Here is a 25,836-nt window from a genome sequence, read left to right as displayed (position 1 = left end):
CTCGTGTTCGTGTGCGCTAAATTTCCATTGCCATATATGCAGCAATCATTGTAGCAAAGCATCGAAGACATGTTCTTCGACCTACACTGCCCGGTCCAGCAAGAGGTGCAACAATACAATAAGCAACAAGGCCCATTCACATCTTGAGTCAGCCCTCAAGTTACCTGAGGACAAACTGGTGACTCAGCTGGGTGGTGGTACATCATTGTGAACTGCATCGGAGCGAAGCACGTCTTGAAGCTTCGACTGAGCGACAGTCGGGCCACTCGGTTGGTTTGATTGGCTTGGAGCTTGAGCGGAAGTCTCCGAGACATTCAAAAGGGCGGCCATGTGCAATACATCCGCCTTTGGAGCTTCGGACTGGGGTGCTAATGGGGATGCTGTGGCGACTTCATCGCTCGGTGCCTTCACTGTTGACTCAGGTGCAGATTTTGGATGTGCCGGACTGCTGATGGCTGCAGATGTCGCAGGCTCCATTGACGCATCGTGCGAAGGAGGCGGGCCGTCTGGTTTTTGAGGTTCGCTGTTTGCACCTCCTTTGCTGTATCGAAGCTGGACCACCAGGCTTCGAGGTTCCCCATTGATTACGGATTCATCCCCACTGACATTCTCACCCTCCTCTTCCTCGCCTTCGAAATCGTTCTCATCCTCATCACCTCCGTCCCACTCATTTCCGCTCTCATTGGACTGCGCCTCCGACTCGTGATCCATATCCTCCAAGTCGTAGCCAGAATAGCCGTTCGATCGATTTGCGGTTCGATTCCTTTGTGGTCTTTCCATGTCCTCGTCGTATTCCGAGTCCTCACGCTGCCCGCTCAAAAGTGTCTCTCCGTATGCGCCCCCAGCTCGGGACCTGACTTGTCGTCCGCTTGCTGTAAATTGAGGGCGCGCTTGTTCGGTGGAAGCTGCAGCAGAGGAATTCCGTGCAGAGCGTCTAGTCGGCTGTTCATCGGAGAATATATCTTCATCGTCGTCGTAGGTGTACTTGAGTTTTTTGCCACGAGTGCGGCCTTCATACAGCGAGAAGCCAGGCTCCGGTCGAGCAAAAGCAGCTTTTCGTGCGAGGCGATAGTCGCGGCGCTTGCGCTTCTGTTCACCATGAGTTGATAAATCAGCTCGACACCCTGTGTAAGGTCTTTGAATGTCCGATGACTTACCTCCTCAGAGGCCTCGAAGCGAGGGATTGCTGCTTGAATGCGCTCACTGAGCTTTTTGGAATGGATGTTTTTCTCTTCGAGCAACCTGTCGGCAACTGCCAGCATCTCTGGGATATCGCCAGCAACACTCCACCAGGTCACGTTCTTCAGCGCGGGGTTGCTCTCGCGATACAATCGGAAATGCGTGTCATCCTGGCCCTCAATCAGCCAATAGCGGCGCTTGAGGCTATCTCTACCCCAAGGCTGGACTGAAAGAGGTTGGTTCAGGTCGTCGTCATGGCGTGCCTGTTTATAGGATTCCTTGATCTTGGCCTGGATCGCATCCGACGATGCAAGTGACCATAGGATCAAAGCGCGGAGAAGCTCGAGCTATCGGGAGAGTTGCGAGATTAGACTTCGCTCAGCAGCACAGGGTTTCTGGGAGAGATCAACGCATACTCGTTCTTCAGGTGACATCGTCGCGAATGACCGGCCTCCATGAAGTGGATTCTTCCCTTCCCATGCCTTTGGCCATTGTGACTGGTGAGTATGTATTGCCTCCTCTAAAGGCCGCGTGTAGTGGTTTCGTCTGCATTATAAATGACCAATTGTCAGCGCATATTCCCAGAGGTCAATGGAGTGCAGGGTGAAAAGCGCGCCGGTCTCAACGCGTCTCGAGTGGAGCAAATGGTCAGTGGCAAGCATACTCTACATCCTTTTTGCGATTTAAGACAAGTCCCAATAGCGCGCAAAGTAGGCGCTCGATCCACTCGCCTGGCACTGGGCCCTCAACGCCTTTCTCTATATCCTGTGGGCCAAAGTGTGGCAGGCTCCGGGGAAAGGACTCGTGGAAACGCGCACGGAACGTGACGATGAACTACAAGTTGCGCCAGGTCAGCATATCAGCCTTGGGGGCCAATTGACTCGTCATGAGGAGAATGAGAGATTCATCTCTCTTTCTGACGACCTCTAAGCTGGGCTATCACTGACTGCAATTGTAGGATTATCCGCCAAAGCGTACTCATGCGGCGGTGATGGTTCCCGTTTTGGAGGCGGAGTCTCGGACTCCTTCTGAAAGTATTTCGCAATCCCCACGGGCTCGTCGATGGCCATCGCGGTCTCATCATCTGTGGGGGGTGCCGATGAGAGCGACGAGAGGTCAGAGTCCGATGTTGCCATGTTAGATGTGTTGAGTGTGAGAAGGTGTCGATGGGAAGTCAAGAGCGATGGAACCCGCGCAAGGAAGCGTCACGTCGGCAATCGCGCTGGGCGCCCGCGATTTGGTCATTTGGAGGGAAGATTGCCAGGTAGCGCGCCAGAGCTGATCAGCTCAGTGATCCACCGGTTTTTTTTCTGTGCCTAGAAGCAGACTATGCCTCTGCAAATTACATCTCACTATCCATATTCGGAATAATGTTTATAACCTGAAGGGTGTGGACGACGCAAGTGACTCGACATCTGGGCGTCATTCCCGGGAGCTTGCGATGGGCGAGAGTAGCATACAAAAGCAGAATGGTTTCATCTGCAGAAAAAAAAGCAAACATGACGAGAGTGTTCCATTTCACCGACGTGTGATCGTACTCGATGCGTGGGCAACGAGCCGAGACGTAGGCACTATACGTATGATACTATATGGACTTTTGAAATGAAGACAATGCCTCAGTTCGAACATGACCTGAAGATGTAATGAGCCCCAGGTTCAATACGCAGGCGTAAAAGAGTCCGAGAAGCAGCCAGAATGTCGGAACTGTCCAGGCATACAAGGTGACTGGCAGAAGGACAGTTGGCCCTTATATTATACGTGACTTGATTCAATCGTGTCGATGCGGATGATCGAGTTGCCAAGTTACCAAATGCACGGATGCGCCGATTTGATGCAGACAGCAGCCGCAGAGCCCACCGCTCCGAGTCTCCGCCCAGTGCAAGACCACTCAGGTGGTACCTCCGCTGGCGTCAGGGCTATCCGTCAGATCACGTGCTTGTAGATACTTGGCCCCTTCAACAGCGATGCAATTGGAACAAGCCCAGCCACCAAGATCAAATGAGTCTTTCGGCAGTGGAAGTGCTCTCCAGGAATTGACTAGGTGGAATTCTAGCAGAAGCATAGCAAGAAGATTTGGCATCGACTGAGCCGGTTCTTGCGATGTACATCTGCTCGGTTCGCAGTCTTCGAGGGCGACCGGGCGGGCACATGTGCTTATCTAATCAATGGTTGCGCTAACGCTGATTCGGTTAGGTTAGCGACCGCACCCTAAAGCCCACACATCCCCGAGCAATTCTCAATCTCCTCAACGACAAGTCCCATTTTCAATTCGAGGTACGACCTTTTCCCTTCCCACTCGACTCAGTCCTCGCCGGCAATCGACTGTGCCTGTCACCTTGCGAAAAACTAACACAGGACATCAATTAGACAGTCGCCATGGGTCGCGTTATCCGCAACCAGAGGAAGGGCCGTGGCTCCATTTTCAGTGAGTGCGATCGCAACAAAATTTCCCATCCAGGCCCGATCATTTTCGTCCGCGCGATATACGACCGCAACGAGGAAGAGCGCCATCTAGCGAATTCGAATCAACGAAGCCGAATGCAGTAGACATGGAAATGCTGATCAATTTTTTCTTCCCATCTTTACAGCGGCGAACACCCGTCTCAACAAGGCCCCCGCCCAGTTCCGTACCCTTGACTACGCTGAGCGCCATGGATACATCCGTGGTGTTGTGAAGGAGATCATCCACGATGCCGGCCGTGGTGCTCCCCTCGCCAAGGTCCAGTTCCGCCACCCCTACAAGTTCAAGATGATCAACGAGACTTTCATCGCCAACGAGGGCATGTACACTGGCCAGTTCATCTACGCCGGAAAGAACGCTGCCCTGACCGTCGGCAACGTCCTCCCCCTCGCCTCCATGCCCGAGGGTACCGTCATCTCCAACGTCGAGGAGAAGGCCGGTGACCGTGGTGCTCTTGGCCGTACCTCCGGTAACTACGTTACCGTCATTGGCCACAACGAGGATGGCAAGACCCGTGTCAAGCTCCCCTCCGGTGCCAAGAAGGTCATCAAGAGCACTGCCCGTGGTATGGTTGGTATCGTCGCCGGTGGTGGCCGTACCGACAAGCCCCTGCTCAAGGCTTCTCGCGCCAAGCACAAGTTCGCTGTCAAGCGCAACTCTTGGCCCAAGACTCGTGGTGTTGCCATGAACCCCGTCGATCACGTAAGTTTGGAATTCCTTGAGAACGAGGGCCGTGGCCCTGTTCTCTCGGTCGTGCAGGATCTGACAAGTTTTCTCCATTACAGCCTCACGGTGGTGGTAACCACCAGCACATCGGTAAGGCCTCGACCATCTCCCGCTACGCCGCCCAGGGTCAAAAGGCCGGTCTTATTGCCGCCCGCAGAACTGGTCTGCTCCGCGGTACCCAGAAGACCAAGGATTAAGCGTGCTTTTACGTGGAGTTTTTCTGGTGACGGGTTGAAAATGGACTTCTGCGATGAGACATATGTATCTAGGCGACTGCGGATAGGCGTCCCATGCGCCCTTAGCGAATTAAGGTTGTGGCCAACATCCCTTTATCTCACGGTCGAGCAAAACCAAAAGGGTGATGGCGATGGGGTCCGAGGCTGGCCTCATCATGTCATGGCAGAACGGAAAAGTCAAAAAAGGCCCATTGACGGCTCTTGGAATGATACACCTTTTCATTTTTTTTCACGTCCGTTCTGTTGCTGTCCCGGTCGTAGATTTCTAAGAAGAGCCAACAGCGCCCGTGACTCAATTCTTGCAGAGCGGATTGAGCTTGGACCTGGTCACGTCGAGGCACTTCTCCATCTAGAGATTATTCCTATTCATCCGAATATGCCATGAAGTACGATCCCATCCCATTCATTTTGGCGATGGGATATTTCTGCGTGAATACTGCGGCTGGGAACTAACAAGCCCATATGGATCCCGTTCCGGCAGTTTGATGGAGCTTCCTTGTTGGCTACTACCTACTCTTCGGCGAGTCCTTGTTTCCGACACGCGTGAGTTACCACCTACGTGTATGTTGCAATTGAAGGGGCCCGCCATTTGCCTACCCACTACATGTTTGATGTGGATCCATATAGTATCAGACCTGTTCGAAGCAATTGCCTTGAACTGACCCTCAATCTGGGGTCCAACTTGGCTTGAGACAGGATGAGAGATCGGCTCGTCCATAAGGTCCTCGTTTCGTTTCAACTAATCGGGCATCGTTGGCCAGACACCCGTAGAATGAGTCGAATACCTACTCAATCCCGTACTACATATCTAGAGGGTATGGACTCATTTGCCTTGATTACCTATGTGGTATCAGCCCTCTAGTAGATGGAAGCAATGAATGCATCAAATGCTCATTCGTGCATGCCCGTGACCTGTCCAATCAAGTATATATTTTGACCATGCCGAGCTCACAATTGAAGTTCAGATTCGTGGACCACTTCAATTGGATGCCGGTTGGTCATGTCAATCTCGACACTCCTCGTGCTATTTGAGGAGTCAGGCCAAATAACGTCAGTCGGGATCTATATGTAGAGTTGAGTTGTTGATTTTGACGTGACACTTCATTTTGCCGATTGGTATGTATTCTGCATCCAGGTGAGGAATTAAGTTTGCAGAGGGAAGTTTGTTGCTCAATACCTTGATTATCAAGGTTTAAAGATACACCGCTGGCGCCAGAATGATAATTTTCACGTCCGACTTCAATGGAGGAATGTCGTCGGCGGGGGTGAGCCACTTGCGAAAAGGAAATTCACTTGAGTGCTAGGTTAGGACCAACCATGGCTCCTAGGACTACCTTAGTACCTACCTAAGCAATAAGGATGGTAAGTCGTCTGGTCGGACAAACGCTGTGTCCCGTCGGTTTGAGGATTTGTCCACTGTAAGTCCCGAGAATCTTTTTCGAAAGGAAAATTAGTACCTTCGTCCAATCTCACATATTACTACCTACACCAATATGTTAAGACAGCCCTGATTGACTTCCCGGGGCGGACGACACAATGGAGCATCAATTCTCAGATGACTCTCCCATGAATTCTACATTGCACATGCACGATTAGTATGCGTCCATGTTCCTCCAACCTACGTATCTGCCCTGACCATCCCACGTATATACCTCATCTCAAGTAGCCGTGTAAAGGTATGACCTGTTCAGCTAGTTCACCAGCTACACCGAATAAAATTCTCTATCTGGGTCAATCAAGGGACTAGAAACTAAAGAAATACCTATCTAGGTACTCGCCTCCTTCCAGCAGCGATGACAGCACAGGCAATCACCTCTATCACTTGACATGGTCTGGCCCACGCCCTCTGGGAGCCTGTGGAGCTTCGTGTGTGCCCTTCGCACCACCAAATTGGATTCAATGATGACTATGCTGACCGGCCTCCACTTTCACCCGACGCGCATCTTCTAGAATGTACAGTTTCCCGTGCGTTCCAGAGACAAGCGTCGTGCTTTCTCGAGGCCTGTAAGCGCCGACAACCCCAAGTAGCCGGCACGGCGGCTACGAACCATCCATAGCCAACGTATCGTGCTGCGGGCCTATTGGACGATGCGGACAGGGCTTCACATAGGGCTGAAACTGTATCTGCATGGTCTGGCTGCTCAGGTTATCTTGAAACCAAAGCATTGGCTCTGGCGGATGCGTGGGAGATATACTGGGAGTATGACTGTGTCTTGGTGAGGCGAGACGCTGAGCCGCAGTGCGGGTATTATGGGACCCACACGTCTGTGCATGTCCTATAGTATCACACAGAGACTTGTCGTTCTGGATTGTGGCTTTGAAGCGTGTAGGTGATTTGAATTTGTTTTTTGTACAGAACTATCTTAGATCCTTCCTGACTTCGTCGTATTCGTGTGTCAACTAGGGGAATTATTTTGTTCATCATGGGGTGTGGCAAATGTACTGGGGTCAATGTTGACAATGGACCGAGACGAGATGCTTTTCAATTCACTCGCAAAGGAGATGTGGTGCATGCGTGCCATTATACGGCGCTCGCGTATGCTGACTTCTGATACACTAGAGCCGGTCATTCCAGGGTAATCTGAAGCTTTATATCAAATTATGTAATCATAGAGATGGGTGACGAGTGAGGAGCCCCGATGAGAGGCGATCAATGCGAAGCCGAACAGCAAGACCATATCGAGGCACGATAATTTACACCAACCGACCATCAGGACCAGGAGAGCACGCTCTGTCTAATTCCAAGCAGCCAGCAACTTAGTCCCTGGCGATTCCAAGGTTGGGGATTCGGCAAGTATCATTCAAGGCCCTACCATCTATGTAATCGAGACCCCGGGACCAAGAGTCGATTGTCTCTGGCAAAGACTCGCAAGATATTGCGGAACCTCAAGCAGGCCTGTGGGCATTGGCCGCCTCTCTTGCGACGGTGATCCGGCTTTGAACGAGTCGAGCCACCAAGGTTGATCTTAGGTTCCCCAACACAGGTCGACCTTTCTGGCATGGAATGAAGCCAATACCCTGCTGGGGCTGGCGCTCGAGCTTGAAAGACTATCATTGGGACCTCTTTTGATTGGATTTAGAATCTAGAACTTCGGAGGCTTGATCCGTAATTGGGGTGAGTGAGCCTGGGCGCTTACTGGTGCAGTATATCCTTGTCGGCTATATTCTACAATTTCATGGTGGACTGTTCCGGGGGGGAAAGGGAGAGAAAGTTTTAAAGAAAAAAGGATGGTCATTCATGTGACAGAAAGGACCTGCGGGTGTTCCGCTTACGGACTCCGTTCCCCTCGGAGCACATACACGGCGTCTGGTGAGATTCGTATACAACTTGCTCGCCTCCTCTGGAACAGGGAATCGGGATAATAAACGGTGGTCTAGGCGTTGAAGTCGGGTCACATCCTCAAGTTCTGTCTCTCTCTCTCTCTCTCTTTTTTTTTCCCAAAAGAAAAAAAACGTGGCTGGAACGGGCAAGATCGTCGCGAAAGACCCCTCTGGATCCTCTGGAGCATTGATCGCTGGATCGGGGCTCTCGCCAACGGTTCTGATATGCGCAGACGGCATGCGGCAGCACCTAGCATCGTGGATGTGCAGACTCGAGACCTCGTGGCGAGGGAGAGTTGCGATTCCAACCATCTCTTACCGCGCTCCTCGCCACTTGTGGTCTCAGGCCAACTGGAGCGGCCTTGAAACACGGACGAAACCAACCTGTTCGAAACGATACCCCGGGCCTCGGGGCTCCGTGCCCGCTCTTACGCACTATACGACCCCTGCCACCAACTCTGGGCAGGTTCTATTACAATACTAAATACGAAAGTAACTTGCAGGAGTACACTCGTTACAGTCATTACACTTCTTTAGTTCTGAGTTCCTTCGATGCCACTGGTCGTCTGGTAAAGTGGTGCTGATACCCCTGCTCACGGAGCAAAATACCAATACACAAGGTTTAAAGGTAGTACGGTACAGGTCCATCCTTCCCCTGCGTAGATCAGATCTACTTGAAATAAGAATCGACAACAATAGACTCTTGTGCTCGCCCATCTTCTGCGGGGTGGCAACCTGGCAAGTCTTTGGAGAACAGGTTCTGGAGTGTCTCGAGTCCACACAGGGGAGGAGGCCGGTGGGTGACTGGGTCTCGGTTGTTCACTGGACGAGATAAATTTAGTAAACACAGATAATAGAAAACCAAAGACAAGAGGGGGAAAAAATAAACCACCGTATTGCAAGCGAGTCACGTTGAGGAACTCAGACCCTCCGGTTCCTGGAGTTCCAATGAGAATTCCATTTGTGGATGCATTGACGAAACACGCAACACAGCAACACAATCAAACCAATCCCATCCAGGGGGGGGGGGTCCAACCCGGTCGTCTCGTACCTGCTCTCTTCAATTCTTCCAGTCCTGACTTCTCAAGTTTCTCACACGCTCATGGCTCCACTCCGTCGGCCCACCAACGCGTGTCACCTCCGCGTATCATTCACGAATTCTCGAACGAGAGAATCAGGGGAAGGAAAAAATGATTTTTAAAAAAAATCAAAAGATCCCATTCGAGACTCGGCCATGCGAAAAGCATATTTGATTTGTATGGGGGGCGAATCGTGGATTTTTGGTTTCTTTTTCCGTCTAGAGCCACGGAACACCGAGTAATTGATCTAAGTTTGTCTAAGAAGAGTAATACCCACCATACCCCTCAACCACCTCATCAACATGTCTCTCCATCGTACACAGCACCAGAGGGTAAATTAGAAGCAAAGTCGTAAATGGGCCGATCGTGGATCACAAAGAGTGAGAATGACCAAAGCGGTTTCAATGCTGTCGTAGACATTCCGGCCATTCTTCTCCACCGATCGACGTCCGCCCTCAGTGTGTCTGCATGCAGGGAAGCATGTATGAGAACGGATCCGAGATGGAACTCTTTCTGGAGTACCCTTTCGAGGCGCAGTGGCGTCTCATCCAAATTACCGGAACAATGTGTACAGTAGTACAATCAAAATCAAATCAAAAAAAAATTGAATTATTCCAAAGAGGATTCATGAGGGGGATGGAGGAGGAACAAGAGGAAAACAGAACAGTCGAGCAAATCACAGGCCGCAACCCTTTCGACCCTCCGCCGACGACAACGATCAAGCATGTTGCTCCGTCTGGAGGGAGCTCCGCTTCTCTAATTTATCCTAGGCTGGCCCTCTCGCGCGCGCTCAGTCTTGGTCTTTCTTGGTCTCTCCCCCTCTCCTCCCATCTAAACCCCCCCGTGCCCCTTTCCGATCCCTCTTTGGTATCTTCCTTTCCCAACCTCCTTCCTCCCGTCTCTCGTTCTTCTGCCCGCTCCACCTCGTCAGGCAAGCTACTGGCTGGTTGACACGCATCCTCCCGCCTCGTTCAGGGAATTTCTACTCGCAACTTCATCTCTCTGTTCATTCAAACCCATCAGCTCCGTAGGTCGGACTGCCAGTCACTTGATTCACATTCGCTCTACCAAGATACCCACCCCCTCGCTCTCGCTGTGCTGTGCATAGTCCATGGTCGTGTGACCCATTCGAGAGCCTTCTTCCAATCCAACACATATCCGATCGACTCCACACGCGACAACACACATCATGCACATGAACAAGAGAATCGGGCGCCTGAAGCAATGGGCTGGCGAGCGCATGGGTGGTGAGGTGAAAACCTCTCAGTCGGATGACTTCAAGGCCCTGGAGACCGAGATGGGCGTGCGACACGAAGGTACGGCATCCAGACGGAGACTTGCTCTTGGCGTTGATTAATGAGGCTGACTGAAAGGCGTGCAGGTGTCGATCGAATCCACAAGTCCATGACGGCATATGTCAAGGCCATCTCGAAGCGCAGTGAAGGGGACGATAAAGAGAAGACTCTTCCCATCGCTCACCTGGGTAGCAGCATGGTGGGCCATGGGGAGGACTTCGATGGTGCTTCCGAATACGGACAGTGCCTGATCAGTGAGTCTCCCTTCGATGGCATTTCCGGGTCGACGTTCTCTTTCCGGCAGCAACCTAATGTCGATACCTAGTGCTGGGGCGGACTGAGGAGCGCATGGCACGCATCCAAGAAAACTATATCTCGCAGGCGACCTCGAGCTGGCTTGAGTCACTGGAGAGATCTTTGGCCCAGATGAAGGATTACCAGGTAGGTTGTGCGAACGCTACTGCGAAGATAGATAACTGAGTCGCTGACATGACTCCGACAGCATGCGCGGAAGAAGCTCGACAGCCGTCGACTGGCTTACGACACATCCCTCTCGAAGATGGAGAAGGCCAAACGGGAAGACTTCCGAGTCGAGGAAGAGCTCCGCACCCAGAAGGTCAAATACGAGGAAGCCAACGACGACGTGATCCGTCGGATGCAGGACATCAAGGACGCAGAGGTGGAGAGTGTCATGGATCTGGGTTCCTTCTTGGAGGCCCAGCTCGAGTATCATGAACGATGTCGTGAGGCGCTGCTGCAGCTCAGAAGTGAATGGCCAGCCGGGTGCAGCCAAGCGCCATCTCCGCCTCGTCGTCCAACCCGAGCTCGATCAAACACCGCCCATTCCTACCAGGAGCGATATGAGCCGTTGCAGGAAGAGTTGGAAACTGTCACGGAGAGCCGACCTACCATTCGTTCCAATCGAACCGCCTCAAACTATGCGGCCGACTCTCCTTCCCGCGAGGCCTATCCCGCGAGCAATGGCTACGCTCGACCGGGTCTCAACCGAACATCCACTTTCGAAAGCCCAACTCAACTGCGCCAGGAAACATCCCCGGCTCCAACCCAGTGGATTCAGCGCACTGCGAGCGACAATATGGTGAATCGCCGAGGCAGTGTCCAGCATACCGGGGGGCGATATCTGGCGGATCCGTATGCGGATTCCGAGGCCAGCTCCTACGGCCGCTCTAGCCCCGAGCGTGCCTACGGCGGACGATCCATCTCTCCCGCCACCTCACACGGGAGTGTGCCCTCCCGTCGTCCAAGCTCAACTGCGCTGAATGCCTCGAGTTTGGCCAAGAAGGCACCCCCACCACCCCCTTCGCGTGCGAAAAAGCCGCCACCTCCTCCCCCTCCCATGAAGCGGTCCCTGGTCACCGTGACCGACCTGTAGGGAAGGTCGACGGAGTGGAGCGGCCTCAGCGACTCTGGGACGTCGTTCCTGTCTCTGAACGCTGTCTCCTGGGCTGTAGTATTCGTGGGCTGGCTCCCCCGCCCCTTTGTGTGTTTGGTAAGCCTGCAGTGGTTTTGATCCCTGCTTTCGAGGGCGTCTGGACTGGAGTAATCCAGGCCGTGTGGTTTTTTTTCTTCCGTTCTCTTTTTCCTTTTCAGTGCGAGTCCCTGGTTCTCGTCATTTTTCTTTTTGTACCACCAATCACTCAACCAATGCACGGGCTCATCTCTTTTCTTTCAACGGTTCGTCGATGGAGCGGCTGTTGATCGGACCCATCCGATTGGAGCGCATACCTAGCTAGATCTTTACAGTAGTTTATGGAGGAGGTAGATGCATAAGGGGATTCCATAGCGCATGTCATGGCATGGACGGTGATTTCTAGTGTGACTCAAGCTTGTACTCGGGGTACCTACCGGGCGGGTGGGCTGCCTACCTTAGCCCATGTACCTCAGAGACACCCTGTTTTGGAGTCAACCTACCCAAGGTATTCACCTGCATACGCAGGTAGCTCTACCTTGAGCGTGTTCTTCTCAAGCAGGCTCACCAATTCATTGCAATGGGACACGAGGGCTCGTTGTTAAGGTTGTTCCGTTGAATGCTATCAGTTCATTTGGAACCCCATTTCTGTATGTGGGCAGATAGGTAATCCATGCAATTCGATGGTATCCAACTGAGGTACCTAGGAGTACCTATTAATGGCGTTTCCAACCAGGAGCTAGGTTGACTAAGTAGGGCAAGTAAGGTTTCAACTGAAGATATATTTCGACGGACGCTTCTAAATCGGGGATTGGGAATAGTACACCACCCGCCCGCACATAGGTACGAGGCATGAAAAGCGTCGAGTGGGCTGACAGTTTTCTGAAAGGCGTGAGAAGATGACAATAATTCCTCTGGATAGAAATGTCGCTCCAGGTTAGCTGTATGTCTATCCCGAAATTTTGGAAGAGACATTAGACGCGGCGCAATCCACCAGTCGTTTGTCCAATCTCAGTGTCCGGTTCTGGACCCCTTCCAGAATACGCTCATATTGTCTCAGGCAATCACAGGCGTCAGCCTGAATGCCTCGAGATCCAAGCTTTCACAGGCTTACGGCATTGGAGGTGGGATCACGATTGCGCAAGAGCAGGGGTAGTTTCTGGAACATGCCGCTGAGTCAGCTGAGCGGCCGGCCCCGTGACCACCCGTGACCAGCACACGAAATCTCCTCTCGCCGCCCTCCTGTTGTTAGTCGCCTGTCGCCTACTCCAGCGAAAGCACCAGGTTTCGCCGAGCAAGTCGCGCAACTCGGTCCCCTCTATCTCCATTTCCATCCATCCGCCTCTGCCACGCGCCCTTCCCTGCCGCCAGTTAACTTTTTCGTTCCCCTTCCTCTTCAGGCTCACGCGCAGCCGCATCCTTCTTACTCGCTTTCTTTGCCAAATCTCCCTGTCATCCAGTGTCCACTGCAGCCGGCCAGCCAGCAGCAGTACCCGCACTCTCACCTCCCACCACCCCAGCTCCATTCATCGATCGCATCCCCGAAGCTCCGACCACCAAGGCCCCCAATACCTTGGTCGCGACTGTCTTTTGAACTCCACCTCCGGCCTCTCTCAGTTCACCTCCGACGCGCTTATTCACCTCTCTCGCCCTCCCGTCTCCCACGGTCGCGCTACCCATTCCTCCCTTCACCATCTGGGCGCGACCTGGTACAGTATCAGGGTGGAGCCTGTTGACTATCTGGGTTATCTTCCCACATCGGTCCGCATCGCGTCGCATCGCATAGTTGCCGCCGCTGTAATTGACCATCTATGAATTGATAAACAACGCGATTTGAACCATGGCTTCTTTGCAGTCGGCGCCCCCCATGGCGCCCGGCAATTACGCCCTGCCAGCGAATTTGACCCAACAACATGTCCAGGAGGTTCTTCAGGTTAGCACATCATCTTTTGCCCATGCCATCAGAGCACGACACACCATCCTACCTCGTCCTCTCCTACATGATGTCGCTGCCTTTTCCCGCGTGGCCTATGTGGTACAGCGAGACTAATACCACGACAGAAATACAAGCAGATGCAAGAGCAAGGTGTCAATCCAAATGACCCTGAATACATCAAAGCTCATCAATTGCTTGCAACTATCCAGCGCCAGCAAATAATGAAGCAGAAGCAACGTCAGCAACAGGCACAACAGGCGCAGCAGCAGGGCTCTCATCCGATGAATGGCCCCCAGAATGGCGCTGTCGCTGACGGTGCTGCCAATGGGATCCATGGTAAGTTTTGATAATGTCACTGGGCCTCTCTTGTACACGCAAGCATTCCAGTGCTAACAATGCCGTATTGCTACGGTAGTTCGCAATCCATCTGCTTCTTCCATGACCGCACTCAATACCGACGGCCCAGGTGTGAGCTTCCAAGGTGGCGCAAATCGCAAGGGAGCAACAGTGGGTAGCGGGAGCTTCTCACCGGAGCAGTTGGCTACCCTTAGAAATCAGATCATGGCCTTCAAGACCCTGTCCAAAAATCAGCCCATTGCCCCAGCCCTGGCCCACCAGCTTTTCCCGGCAAAGAAGCCTCAACTTCCAACCATGGCCGACAAGCTCGTAGCGTCCGAGAAGGTTTTGGATTCTCCCGATAAGAGTGCCACGACCTCTACAGGCGAAGGCAATGGAGAAAGCGCCGAGAAGGATTCTTACACCACTTACGACCTCGATGATACTCCTCTCCACAAGCTCATCAACTTTGACGGACACAAACACCGCATCAACCGACCTCGCATTCCTGCATTCGAATGCACTGGTATCGACTGGCGCCAGGTTCGTGAGGACCGCGAATTGCTCGTTTATAACCGCATGTCAGCTCGTATGAAGGAGTTGGAGAAGCTTTCAGCAAACCTTGGTGTCTGGGACACAAGTAAGAGCGATGCACCCGCCGGAGACGACTCTTTGAAGTTGAAGGCTTTGATTGAGCTCAAGTCGCTGGGTTTGCGGGCCAGACAACAAGCCTTGCGAGAAAAGATCCGACGTACGGGCTTTGACGCCAGCGAAACAAACCAGACCAACCGAGCCGTCCACCGTCGCATGAAGCGTCCGTCGCTCCGGGAGGCCAGGATCACCGAGAAGCTCGAGAAGCAGCAGCGTGATGCTCGTGAAACACGTGAAAAGAAGAAGCAGTTTGATCAGCTGCAGGCGATTTTGAACCACGGCCACGAGATGGTCACCGCGTCTGTGGCAAGCCGCAACCGCTCGACCAAGCTTGGCCGTATGATGGTCCAGCACCACCAGCACATGGAACGTGAAGAACAGAAGCGTGTTGAACGGACTGCTAAGCAGCGTCTGCAAGCCCTGAAGGCCAACGACGAGGAAACCTACCTGAAGCTTTTGGGACAGGCTAAAGATTCTCGTATCTCTCATCTGCTTGGCCAAACTGATAAGTTTTTGAAGGAGCTTGCCAACTCAGTGCGCCAGCAGCAGCGAAACCAAGCAGAGCGGTATGGTGATAACGAAGACTTCGTGGACGAGGACGAAGAAATCGTTGATAGCGACGAAGATGACGACGGTACCGGCAAGAAGAAGGTGGATTACTACGCTGTGGCCCACCGCATTCAGGAGACTGTTAATGAGCAACCATCCATCCTCGTCGGTGGAACTCTGAAGGAGTACCAGCTCAAGGGTCTTCAGTGGATGATCTCACTCTACAACAATAACTTGAACGGTATCCTTGCGGACGAGATGGGACTCGGAAAGACCATTCAAACCATCAGTTTGATCACGTATATCATTGAGAAGAAGAGAAACAACGGTCCCTTCCTGGTCATTGTGCCGCTGAGTACTTTGACTAATTGGAATTTGGAGTTCGAGAAATGGGCGCCCTCGGTGACAAAGGTGGTCTACAAGGGCCCCCCTAACGCACGCAAACAGCAACAACAGCAAATCCGCTGGGGCCAATTCCAAGTGCTGCTGACCACCTACGAATATATCATCAAAGACCGCCCCATTCTCTCCAAGATCAAGTGGGCACACATGATCATCGACGAAGGACACCGAATGAAGAATGCCAGCTCCAAGCTCAGCAGTACTCTGTCAACGTACTACCACACCCGGTACCGTTTGATTCTCACGGGTACACCGCTCCAAAATAACCTGCCTGAGTTGTGGGCCTTGCTCAACTTTGTGTTGCCAAACATCTTCAAGTCGGTCAAGTCATTCGACGAATGGTTCAACACTCCCTTCGCCAACACGGGTGGTCAAGACCGTATGGATCTGACTGAAGAAGAGCAGCTGCTCGTCATTCGTCGTCTGCATAAGGTTCTCCGTCCATTCTTGCTTCGTCGTCTGAAGAAAGATGTGGAGAAGGACCTTCCCGACAAGCAAGAGCGTGTCATCAAGTGTCGCTTCTCTGCTCTGCAGACACGTCTGTACAAGCAATTGGTGACTCACAACAAGATGGCCGTCAGTGACGGCAAGGGTGGAAAGACCAACGTGCGCGGCCTCAGCAACATGCTGATGCAGTTGCGAAAGCTTTGCAATCATCCTTTCGTGTTTGAGCCCGTTGAAGACCAAATGAACCCCAGTCGCCTGACAAACGATCTTCTGTGGCGAACATCTGGTAAATTCGAATTACTTGATCGAATTTTGCCCAAGTTCCGCCGCACTGGTCACAGAGTCCTGATGTTCTTCCAGATGACTCAAATCATGAATATCATGGAAGACTTCCTTCGCATGCGTGGTCTCAAGTACCTTCGTCTTGACGGTTCCACTAAGTCTGATGATCGTTCTGACCTCCTGAAAGTCTTCAATGACCCCAACTCTGAGTACTTCTGCTTCTTGCTGTCCACTCGTGCCGGTGGTCTCGGCCTGAATCTGCAGACTGCTGATACAGTCATCATTTACGACTCCGATTGGAATCCTCACCAGGATCTGCAGGCTCAAGATCGTGCCCATCGTATCGGTCAGAAGAATGAAGTCCGAATCTTGCGACTCATCAGTTCCAACTCTGTTGAGGAGAAGATTTTGGAACGTGCGCAATTCAAGCTTGACATGGACGGCAAGGTCATCCAGGCTGGAAAATTCGATAACAAGTCGACCAGTGAAGAGCGTGATAAATTTTTGCGAACTCTGCTGGAGTCGACGGAGGATACCGAGCAACTCGGTGACCAAGATGAGATGGAAGATGATGACCTGAACGAAATTATGGCTCGGTCCGAAGAAGAGCTTGTCCTCTTCCAGCAAATGGATCGCGAGCGCGAGAAGACTGATGAATATGGACCCGGTCGTCGCTATCCTCGTCTTATGTGTGACGAGGAGTTGCCTGATATTTACGTTCAAGAAGATGCTCCCATTTCCGAGGAGCCTATCACGGAAGTGTATGGTCGTGGCGCTCGTGAACGCAAGGTCAAGCGTTACGATGACGATATTCCGCTCGAGGAGTGGACGAGACTCGTTGCTGAGTGTGAGGAGAGCGGAGCGAACATTGACGATGTTGTCGAGCAGTACTTGCAGGAGCGCGAAGATCGCAAGGCCAGAAAAGAGAAGAGGAAACTCAAAGCTCAGGGTGTGATCGAATCCTCACCCGAGCCGGTCCAAAATGACGAGACGCCTCCACGGAAGCGTCGCCGTGGACCAGCTCCCAAGCGCAAGGCGGAAGAGGTTGCCGAGGAGACACCACAGCCCAAGCGCAAGAGAGGTCGCCAGCCTAAGATTCCAGATACCCTGAGCAGCTCCGATCGGGCGACTTTGACCAGCATCGTCAACAGCGTGATTGCGTCCTTGAAAGAAATGACCGAGGAGGTTGAGCTGGAAGAATCCGATGGCGAAGAGGGTAGCACAGTGCTGCGTTCGATCATTGAGCCTTTCATGAAGCCTCCTTCTCGTAATCTGTACCCTGCGTACTACCAGATCATTCAGAACCCCATCGCGATCGAAATGATTGAGAGGAAAATCAAGCGGGATGATTACCAGAGCCTGAAAGAGTTCCGGGATGACATCCACCTTCTTTGCGAGAACGCGCGGACCTTCAACGAGGATGGAAGTCTGTTGTTCCAGGATGCCAATGATATTGAGGTAAGCTTACCATTTCTGTTTGAAAAACTCCAAATAGATACCAGGAAAACTGTTTGCTAATCTATCCTTTAGGCCAAGTGCGTCGCTGAACTTAAGAGGCTGACGGCGGACCACCCGCAGTTTGCCAACTTCGATGGCGGCGAATCTGTTGCAGGTGAAGGCCAGTCACTTGGTGGTCCCTCCGGCACCGCGACCCCTCAGACGACCGGGACTCCAGCCCAGCCAAAGTTGAAGCTCACGTTCAACAATCCTAATGCCGAAAGTGCCACCAGTGCCGCGACAAGTACTGCTAACGGTCCCGACGGCGATGAGGAATGAGCTCGTCCACTTTTAGATCCCTCCGTCTTGATACCTTGATGTGTTCCGGCTTCTTGATACCTTCCCGCCTACTTTGTACTTTTGAACCCTGCGACTACCAAAAAATCTGTGTTCTTCCCTCTCATCTTAATGGAATGTTTGATGGGGAAGAGGCGTTTACTTCACCATGACCTTTTGCTTCTTGTCTTTATCAGGAGTGGTGGTTGGGTCGGCGTGGGTTGTTTCTTTTTAACTTGGTATGGATGCTTCGCCTGGGTTTTCTGGCATCGCTCTCATCTTCTTTTTTCCCCTCTCTTTTCTTGTCTAACTGCTCCCCCTTCTTCTCTCCCTACCTACTACCTACTCTCTCCCAAGCGTGCTCCTTTTCACCGTGGATCCTACAACTTTCCACTTTTAGCGTGGGGTGATATTCTAGATGATGGCACATGGCACATTGCAAGTCCCCATGCACTTTTTATGTTCTTAGTATGTACTCTTTGGAACTTGAGATATTTTTTTCTTTAATTCTTATTAAAACACGAATGGAATGAGTTCTAGGCTAGGTCACCAAATTTGGGCCCGGTTAGGTTCGAGGTGCATTCCGGTCATCTTGATGAGAGTTGTCGGATGGGTATTTCAAATCAATCATTAATAGACACGAACATCAATCCATCATTACTACCTAAGGTTGGGTGCCCATACGTCCACTTTGCAAAACCTTAAACTGGACGCTCAAGTCAATATGATGCGGCACCGGCACTGGACCTCTGCTGGACCTCCAATCGAATTTATCTGTCCTCAAGTACCCCAATAACCCAAGATTCTTCCATCCCCTTCAGCTGGAAAGAGACCCCCTTCTCAAACAGCACCGAACATTAGGTAGCGACCTAGTTTCCGTCGTCTACCTGTGCATGCCCGGTTCAGATAGGAGGTACACACTGCTTCTGGTCACACCCATACTCATATCGTCCGAAGCTTGAGCTTGACATAGATGATAATGTGTGGAGTTACGGTGAAATATAAGGATTTTTTTTTAGAATGCAGTGACAATATACGAGATTACTGGAATGGGTGAGCGGGTAAAGTCGATGGTGATTGAATTTGTAGGTGGAAAACTGCTCGCATGTGTCTGAACATCAAGGTTGGAGAACGGATTTCGGTTTATTTGGCATGCGACGAATTTGCTGGGAAGGATTGGTTGCAGTCGACGGTATGGCTATAAGTAGAGGAACGAGTTCATCATGTGCAACCAAAAACAACTTCGGTAGTGTAATATATTCATATAAAGAGCAAATAGTGCCCAGAGGTTTGTGTCTGATGGATCGGGTATGTACTTGCGGAAAGGAATCTATCTGGCTCGGCCGAGGGAGGAAAAAAACAACAAGAGAATTCGAAATGAGAGGACAGTGAAGAACGGACAATCATGTCGCCCCCGTGAACATGGACTCCTTTGAGCGAAGCCGAGGTGCAGATGTATTTGAGCCTCGACATTCGATAGCAAAGCGGCCGTCTTGACGCGTCTCGAGCAGAGCCGGCTCGCTCGGGTCAATAGCACCTTGACTATACTTTTCTAACGCCTCAAAGACATGTCCGAATACTTGACGGTCGACATCCGAGGCCCACAGGAAATCAAGATGTTCGTACTTGGGAATCGCCTTGGCGACGGTCTCGCGAGGAAGACCCTGGAGCATCACGTTGATGTCGACGAGACTGTCGCTATCTCCGTAGAGTAGGACGATTGGAGTCTTGATGTTTCGCGTGGGATATTTCACGGGCTTGTAAAATCGCTCGCTTGCGACGACGCTGAAAGGCGTATGGGTCTCGTCGTCGTAGAATTGGAAGTTCTTGTTGCGAATGATTTGGAACCAGTGCACGACGGATTTGGTGCTCGTGAAAGAGTAAAGATGTACATAAGCGGCTAACTTTTGCGTCCGGCTGATGTTGCGGCATTTCCAATTGAACAAGGCTGAGAGAGCCATGTCAATGATCCGCACATAGATCGGTGGATAGAAAATGGTTTGCCACATGGTGGTTGATGACAGGATACTGCGTCGCCCAAAGAGCAGGAACAGGAAATTCGGCGATGCTTTCATGAGTGAGTCCACGATCCGATTGCGCAAGCCCGAGGGGGCCATGGCCGGTGCGAGCGCCACAAAGACATCGACTTTCTGGTTGAGCAATGGATGAATGGACAAGGTGGCAAAAGCCTGAGCAGTGCCTTGTGAAAAACCAATGTACGACAAAGATGGCTGGCCAGTAACTCCGAGAATGTACTCGATACTGTCGGGGATATCGTGAAAGGCGAATTGATCGATCGAGAAGTCCCAAAACTCATTAGAGCCCGGTGAGAACCGTACACACTTCTTGGCATATTTATTACCGCGATTGTTGCCCAGCCACACATCATATCCCTGCTCCACGAGCCGGAATGGCAGACACCTTTGCTCATCGGTCAGGGCAACCCATACTTCACTGCACATGAGCAAGCCGTGGTGCAGATAGACGACCTTTTTGCTGATTCCTCCAGCTCCTTGGTTGACCTTTGTTTTCTCTTCGCCTTTTCGATAGGCTAACCGGTGTAGTCCAAGGAGATACCCATCGCCAGTCTGGACGATGTGCTCTTCGGCTTCATACCCGAAAAGTGAGCATATTTCGGTAAAATCTGAAGCCTCGGCTATCGCGGCCGCAAATTTCTCCTCTTTGGTCCGTTTGCCACGGGGCTCGGTTGATACAAATCTGTTGAATAGGGCCTTGGACTGCTCGTAGCAAAAATGAATGATGGGCAACGCTGGATTCACATTAGCAGCTAGTAGCCGGTGAGAAGCTCTGACACCAAGGTAGACTCACGCAGGCAGAATGTGATCAAATGAATGATAGTCTCGAAGAGAACGAGTAGCAGAGATGCAAAAAGCGCCAGATACTCAAACCTGTGGCCTCCTGAGTTAGTCCAATCTATAAAAGTACATACTGTATGCTCCGCAGCTGGGGCACGTACCACAGGAGTCGCCCGATGAAGGGAACGCGCGCCATGGCGAACAATGAACGGAGAAGATCAATAAGAATAAGTGAAGTTGGATACACGGCCCCTTCCTGACAGTATCAAACACATAAGATGAACAATTGGGGCCGGCGCCTTGAAGAGATAAGTAGCAAAGAAACCCACGCCCTCGACGTCATGCTCAGGCACACGCATGTGAAAGCATTGCTTACCTCATCCGGGGATAACCCGACAGGACTTTATGCCTGAGGCCAACAGCGTTAGCGGCGTATCGTGAATGATCCGCCTGACTTTGCCCGAGAATCGGTTCTCCGACAGCATTCCAGCTGGTCATTCGGAGGTATCGTCGAGTGAGGACCATCATGCCCAGTTCATGTCAGGATATCCGTGAGTACTTTTTCAGATCCCATGTGAATGGCTCAACGCCGTCGCTGTGCAACCTCTGTCCGGCTGTTCCAACCCTTTAAGATCATCAGATCAGATGGGCTAACTGACATGTCGCAACTGCACAGGAGAGGCGCTGGCCCAATGCCTGCAAGAGTCGGACTGTATCATGGTCCAGCGACACACACCGCGTGAATGTCTCACATCTCCGCTTGCCGAACAATTACCGATGAAGTGTCAGCAGTTGCGCAAAGGGTTTGCCGAGTGCAAGTGAGTAGATCATTCATCTTCGCGACGGACGGAGCAGGGGATCTATCGTGGGCCACCTGCTAGAATGACACATTTGCTAAACCGAGATTCTTACTAGACGCGGTATGGTCGACATGCGAAAGCGATTCCGCGGAAACCACCCCGTTTCAATCAAGAAGGAAATGGACGAGCAAAAGTCAGAGTCGTCAGGACAACTGTATGCTGGACGCCCAGCATACACGACTGTCAAGGAGCTGAGCGGTGACGAAGTCCAGATGGATCCTGAGAAGACTCGTGGACTGTAAAGGAGTACTTCAGCAACGCTGTCACATGGGGTACTTGGGAGCTGCTCGCGACTTGATGCGGAACAAATCCGCCTTGTTGCATTGTATACTACGGGAGAGAGAATGCTGTATCGTGCTGGCATGGTCTGGAGTTCATCTTTTTTTGTTTCAATTTTACGATGGCGTGCTCTCTCCATTCTCAAATGTTAACATCGGGACCATTCAAAACTTAGGTGGAGAGCTTGGAACCTTACAAAATTTCCAAATGTGACATAACTTCTGTCATACTCTAAGATTTTGAGGTAAGAATAAAAAAAAGTATACACAGTCTGTTGTGGGAAGAATCTCGCTGAAGAGCCGATAGCAAAGGACAGACACAGTGTTCTATAAGATTTCAAACACAGACAGGATGTACATTTACTGCGTCTTCTTGAGCTTATCGGCGGCAGGAACCGAGTAAAGCCAAACAAGAACGAACGCCAGGAATCCACCGATCACCGACCACAGACCAGCGATCCAAACCCAGCCAGCGGAGATGGCCCAGCTGCGGGGGTACTCGTCGTGAGCGAAGTGACGCACTGTCACTTCGTGCTTCTCCTCAATGTTTGTGAAGAAAGGCCGCTTGTAGTTGACGCGGAAAGAGAAGATACCATGCTGGTCGGGAGTAGTAAACTTGGTGCTGTACACGGTGCTCGTCTCAGTGCGGTGCACAGGCTTCAAAGCGAGGCGGTGGAAGGGCGAAAGCATGGTGAATTCCAGCTGCAGCTCGTCCCCGTTAGGGACCTCGAACGGTACCCACTTATCGTAGCTGTATTCAGAAACCTCGATGTTGAAGACCTAAAATCAATCAATGAGTTAAGTCCTTGGGACTCTCCCTAAATCTTGAGGCTGAAGTTCACGTACGGTCTCGTTCTTGATCCGGTAGATCTTTGGGTTCAGGTTTTCCGGGACAACCTCACCATCGGTGGCAAGATAGTGCTCGATCTTTTCAACCCTGAGGACACCGGTCTCCTTGAAGGCCCAAGCTGTCAATTGCTTGGCGAATTCGCGGTTCACGGTGGTGGTCTTCTTGCCACCGGGGGCCTGAACTGATGCAGAGAACCACTGGTCCTCCAGGGCCTCGACGGAGCCAAGGACGGTGAAACGGGCAGAGTTGCGGGCTTGCATGGCAGAGACAACATTCAGCTGAGAACCAGTCACCTCAATGTCCTCAGGCGCAGGCATTTCCTCCTTCGGGTTGTATGCGTAAGCCGTGGCCGGAGCACGGAGAATGGGTGACACAAGATTGCTGTCGCTTCCCAGAGTCTGAGGAGCGACACGGGGCAGAGCGACGACGCCCTCGCCGTCAAAAAAGGCCTTGACATCTGGGCGCAAGGAACCCTGTCGCTGGAGAAGGAGGACGTCATGCTTGTCCGCCGCGGAGACGGTGTCATAGTTGAAGTGATCGACAACAATGGAGGAGCGATCGCTCGAGAGCTGAATGTCAACCTCAAGGAGAAGCGAGCTGATGGCGCTGGACGTGGCCGCCTTGCCGGAGAGTGCGAGGAGGATGTTGCCATCTTTGTTCAGGAATTCCAGGATATTCTTTGGGGTCAGATTGGGGCCGAGACCTGTGACAATCAGTCAATTGATACACGGAAGAGCCCCGAAAGTCATCTAGATCCCACCTTTGGACTTGGGAGGAAGGATAAGAAGGTGGTCGTAAGCTCGTGCGCCATGCTTGAAGAGGGACAGCTTGTCGCTCTTGGGTGACTCGAAAGAAACATCGTATCCGCGACCTAATCGACGAATTAGAACCACTCCCCAACCATTGAGAATGACCAATGATTCTCCTACCCTTCAAATCAGACCATAACGTCGAGTAGGCGCTCTGGTCTGTGGATTCGTCCAAGACAACCAACAGGCGGCTGCCGGAGCTACTCAAAGCGTTGACCACGGCCAAGAAGCCGCAGAGAAGCAACGCAAGGCACCACCGCATCTTGCACTGATTCCGCGGGGCGGAGTGAATGCCGAGAACAGAGGTATTGGATAGGAAAAAGGTGGCACAGAAAGGCCAAACAGGGACAAACGTTGGAGGAGGGGGACGTGGGCGGAGGATGTATAGATTCCCCAAAAGGGCGACGTGTTAATCGGCAGCCGTGCCAAGACTTGCCTGGCTCCATCGCATCTCCGAAACGTCCAACCTCACCTCTTTCCCCACGAACCCCGAATTTTCAACGCCTGCCCGCCGCGCACTCGCGATCAGTGACTCTTATTGGAGCTGGAGCTCTTGGATCGGATTCATCCCTCTGCATTCATCACTCTTGTGTCTGTTTGACCCGTCACCAATCGACTTCCCGCGCGCCAAAAAACTCCGTGCCGACCCGCTCCGTCGTTCCTCGATCCAACTCAAGTCACCATGTCTACTCCTCAATTCTGGTCTACTCCCCTGCGGTACCTCCGCTGGGCCTCGCACGAGAAGCCCGCCATCTTCTACTCCCTCATCATCGGCTCCATGGGCCCCGTTGCGCTCGTCACTCTGCCCCCACTTCGCCGCGCGCTGGGTGATGTTGACCCGGAGCCAATTCCCATGACATACCCAAGTAAGCCGCTGCCGTCCCATGTGGAAGTGACTCGTGAAGCTTCGAGCTTCAATTGAAACCAAAGAACGAATTGCTGCTATGACATGACATGCCATGACTAACCGCGACCCATCACTGGACAGTCCCCAAGGGCCCCCGCGTGGTGCCCAAGGGTTACGAGGACTAAGAGGCTGCCTATCAACTGCAGCACCAAGAGCCACACATATAAGCAAAAGATCGCTCTTGCATACCTCAGCCCACCTTTATGACCGGGGATATACAGCCGACGAACAACAAAATCGGGGGGAAGTGAAACGATGCTACCTGCAGTCATTTCTTTTCCCGAAGGCACTACCGCGTCTTCGTCGATTGATATCTTCTCCGCAAGACCAGGCCCTTTGATACCAATTCTTATTTGTATGCGCACTCGATATATCCGAATATTGAGATCCATGTGCTGCGATGTATGTACTATGCTTCAGTGGTGATCATTCAGCCAATGCACTTTCGCTTTTTTTTCTCCTGTTCAATACGTCTGTCATGATTCTCGCATCGTGTAGTATTCAATTGAGGGGGAAAGGATCTCTTTCTGAGTCCAGATGATCGCCACGAATGCCTCATCGAGTTGGAGGAATAACGTTGATCGAAAGCCAGTCCGAGGAGCCCGGCAGAAACAGATTCTCTTAAGGTTGCTCACATCTGGGTACAATTCATCAGTACTTCGAGAACCACACAGAAAGGGTAAACCAAGTAGCCATGTGAGAACTGCAGAATATTCTCCAATCAGTCCACCGTGGCAGTCAAGTTTTAACCAAAATAACCAGAAAGATTTGATTGGACGGTTCCCAATATCCGGTATCATTGTGGTTAAAAAGTACCAATGGTGGGCATTAGCCACAAACATGGGGAAAACGCCTGAAATGCTCATATCTACATGTATGGTCCATCGGCATCGTGCTCGAAGCAGTCTGCTCCAATAACTTCTGGCAGGCAGCATTTGCACAGAAGAGAAAAAAAAAGGGCAAACACAAAGTCAACGGTCAAACATGTGGACATAAACGTCCGCATTCACTCAAGACAGACATCTCCAAAAAAATCATAAACATAGAGCAGATGCTAATCACATGTTATCCAGAACACCTTTTGCCAAAGAGTTATCCAAAAAAAAAACAGATAAAACGATCAAGAACAAAAAGTGACAATTGGAAGCCGAAGCTGTCATTATCAGATCCGGTCGGGACTCCATCGTGGAGCTGTCTGTCACAAAGGGCTCCAT

The 25,836-nt window shown here is 51.8% G+C and overlaps 8 protein-coding genes across 8 annotated transcripts; 5 read left to right on the top strand and 3 right to left on the bottom strand.

Annotated features, from left to right (window-relative positions):
* Positions 1–183: 183 nt before the first annotated feature.
* POX_a00630 (uncharacterized protein) lies at positions 184–2,315 on the bottom strand (the record flags this gene model as incomplete). The annotated part of the gene is made up of 5 exons (XM_050109569.1): positions 184–1,089; positions 1,158–1,526; positions 1,596–1,725; positions 1,844–2,013; positions 2,127–2,315. 5 exons carry the CDS (start codon positions 2,313–2,315, stop codon positions 184–186), a joined length of 1,764 nt encoding a protein of 587 aa, XP_049973337.1.
* A 964-nt stretch (positions 2,316–3,279) lies between these two features.
* POX_a00629 (60S ribosomal protein L2) lies at positions 3,280–4,563 on the top strand (the record flags this gene model as incomplete). Its single annotated transcript, XM_050109568.1, has 5 exons — positions 3,280–3,294; positions 3,373–3,453; positions 3,547–3,604; positions 3,768–4,342; positions 4,426–4,563. 5 exons carry the CDS (start codon positions 3,280–3,282, stop codon positions 4,561–4,563), a joined length of 867 nt encoding a protein of 288 aa, XP_049973336.1.
* Positions 4,564–10,191: 5,628 nt separating this feature from the next.
* Positions 10,192–11,690, top strand: POX_a00628 (uncharacterized protein; the record flags this gene model as incomplete). The annotated part of the gene is made up of 4 exons (XM_050109567.1): positions 10,192–10,318; positions 10,384–10,551; positions 10,623–10,738; positions 10,800–11,690. 4 exons carry the CDS (start codon positions 10,192–10,194, stop codon positions 11,688–11,690), a joined length of 1,302 nt encoding a protein of 433 aa, XP_049973335.1.
* Positions 11,691–13,566: 1,876 nt separating this feature from the next.
* Positions 13,567–18,105, top strand: POX_a00627 (Chromatin structure-remodeling complex subunit snf21; the record flags this gene model as incomplete). Its single annotated transcript, XM_050109566.1, has 4 exons — positions 13,567–13,659; positions 13,788–13,998; positions 14,078–17,787; positions 17,860–18,105. 4 exons carry the CDS (start codon positions 13,567–13,569, stop codon positions 18,103–18,105), a joined length of 4,260 nt encoding a protein of 1,419 aa, XP_049973334.1.
* A 1,400-nt stretch (positions 18,106–19,505) lies between these two features.
* Positions 19,506–21,114, bottom strand: POX_a00626 (putative lipase; the record flags this gene model as incomplete). Its single annotated transcript, XM_050109565.1, has 3 exons — positions 19,506–20,872; positions 20,932–21,011; positions 21,080–21,114. 3 exons carry the CDS (start codon positions 21,112–21,114, stop codon positions 19,506–19,508), a joined length of 1,482 nt encoding a protein of 493 aa, XP_049973333.1.
* Positions 21,115–21,444: 330 nt separating this feature from the next.
* Positions 21,445–22,020, top strand: POX_a00625 (Mitochondrial protein; the record flags this gene model as incomplete). The annotated part of the gene is made up of 3 exons (XM_050109564.1): positions 21,445–21,469; positions 21,595–21,736; positions 21,834–22,020. 3 exons carry the CDS (start codon positions 21,445–21,447, stop codon positions 22,018–22,020), a joined length of 354 nt encoding a protein of 117 aa, XP_049973332.1.
* A 396-nt stretch (positions 22,021–22,416) lies between these two features.
* POX_a00624 (uncharacterized protein) lies at positions 22,417–23,977 on the bottom strand (the record flags this gene model as incomplete). The annotated part of the gene is made up of 4 exons (XM_050109563.1): positions 22,417–22,836; positions 22,903–23,609; positions 23,667–23,777; positions 23,836–23,977. The coding sequence occupies 4 exons, from the start codon at positions 23,975–23,977 to the stop codon at positions 22,417–22,419; spliced, it is 1,380 nt and encodes a 459-aa protein (XP_049973331.1).
* A 420-nt stretch (positions 23,978–24,397) lies between these two features.
* On the top strand, positions 24,398–24,747 carry POX_a00623 (uncharacterized protein; the record flags this gene model as incomplete). The annotated part of the gene is made up of 2 exons (XM_050109562.1): positions 24,398–24,581; positions 24,704–24,747. The coding sequence occupies 2 exons, from the start codon at positions 24,398–24,400 to the stop codon at positions 24,745–24,747; spliced, it is 228 nt and encodes a 75-aa protein (XP_049973330.1).
* Between the last annotated feature and the right edge of the window lie 1,089 nt (positions 24,748–25,836).

Source organism: Penicillium oxalicum, chromosome I (genome assembly GCF_001723175.1).
Source record: "Penicillium oxalicum strain HP7-1 chromosome I, whole genome shotgun sequence".
Classification (NCBI taxonomy): domain Eukaryota; kingdom Fungi; phylum Ascomycota; class Eurotiomycetes; order Eurotiales; family Aspergillaceae; genus Penicillium; species Penicillium oxalicum.
Note: the sequence above shows the minus strand (reverse complement) of the source record. Positions and strands in the feature narration are given on the sequence as shown.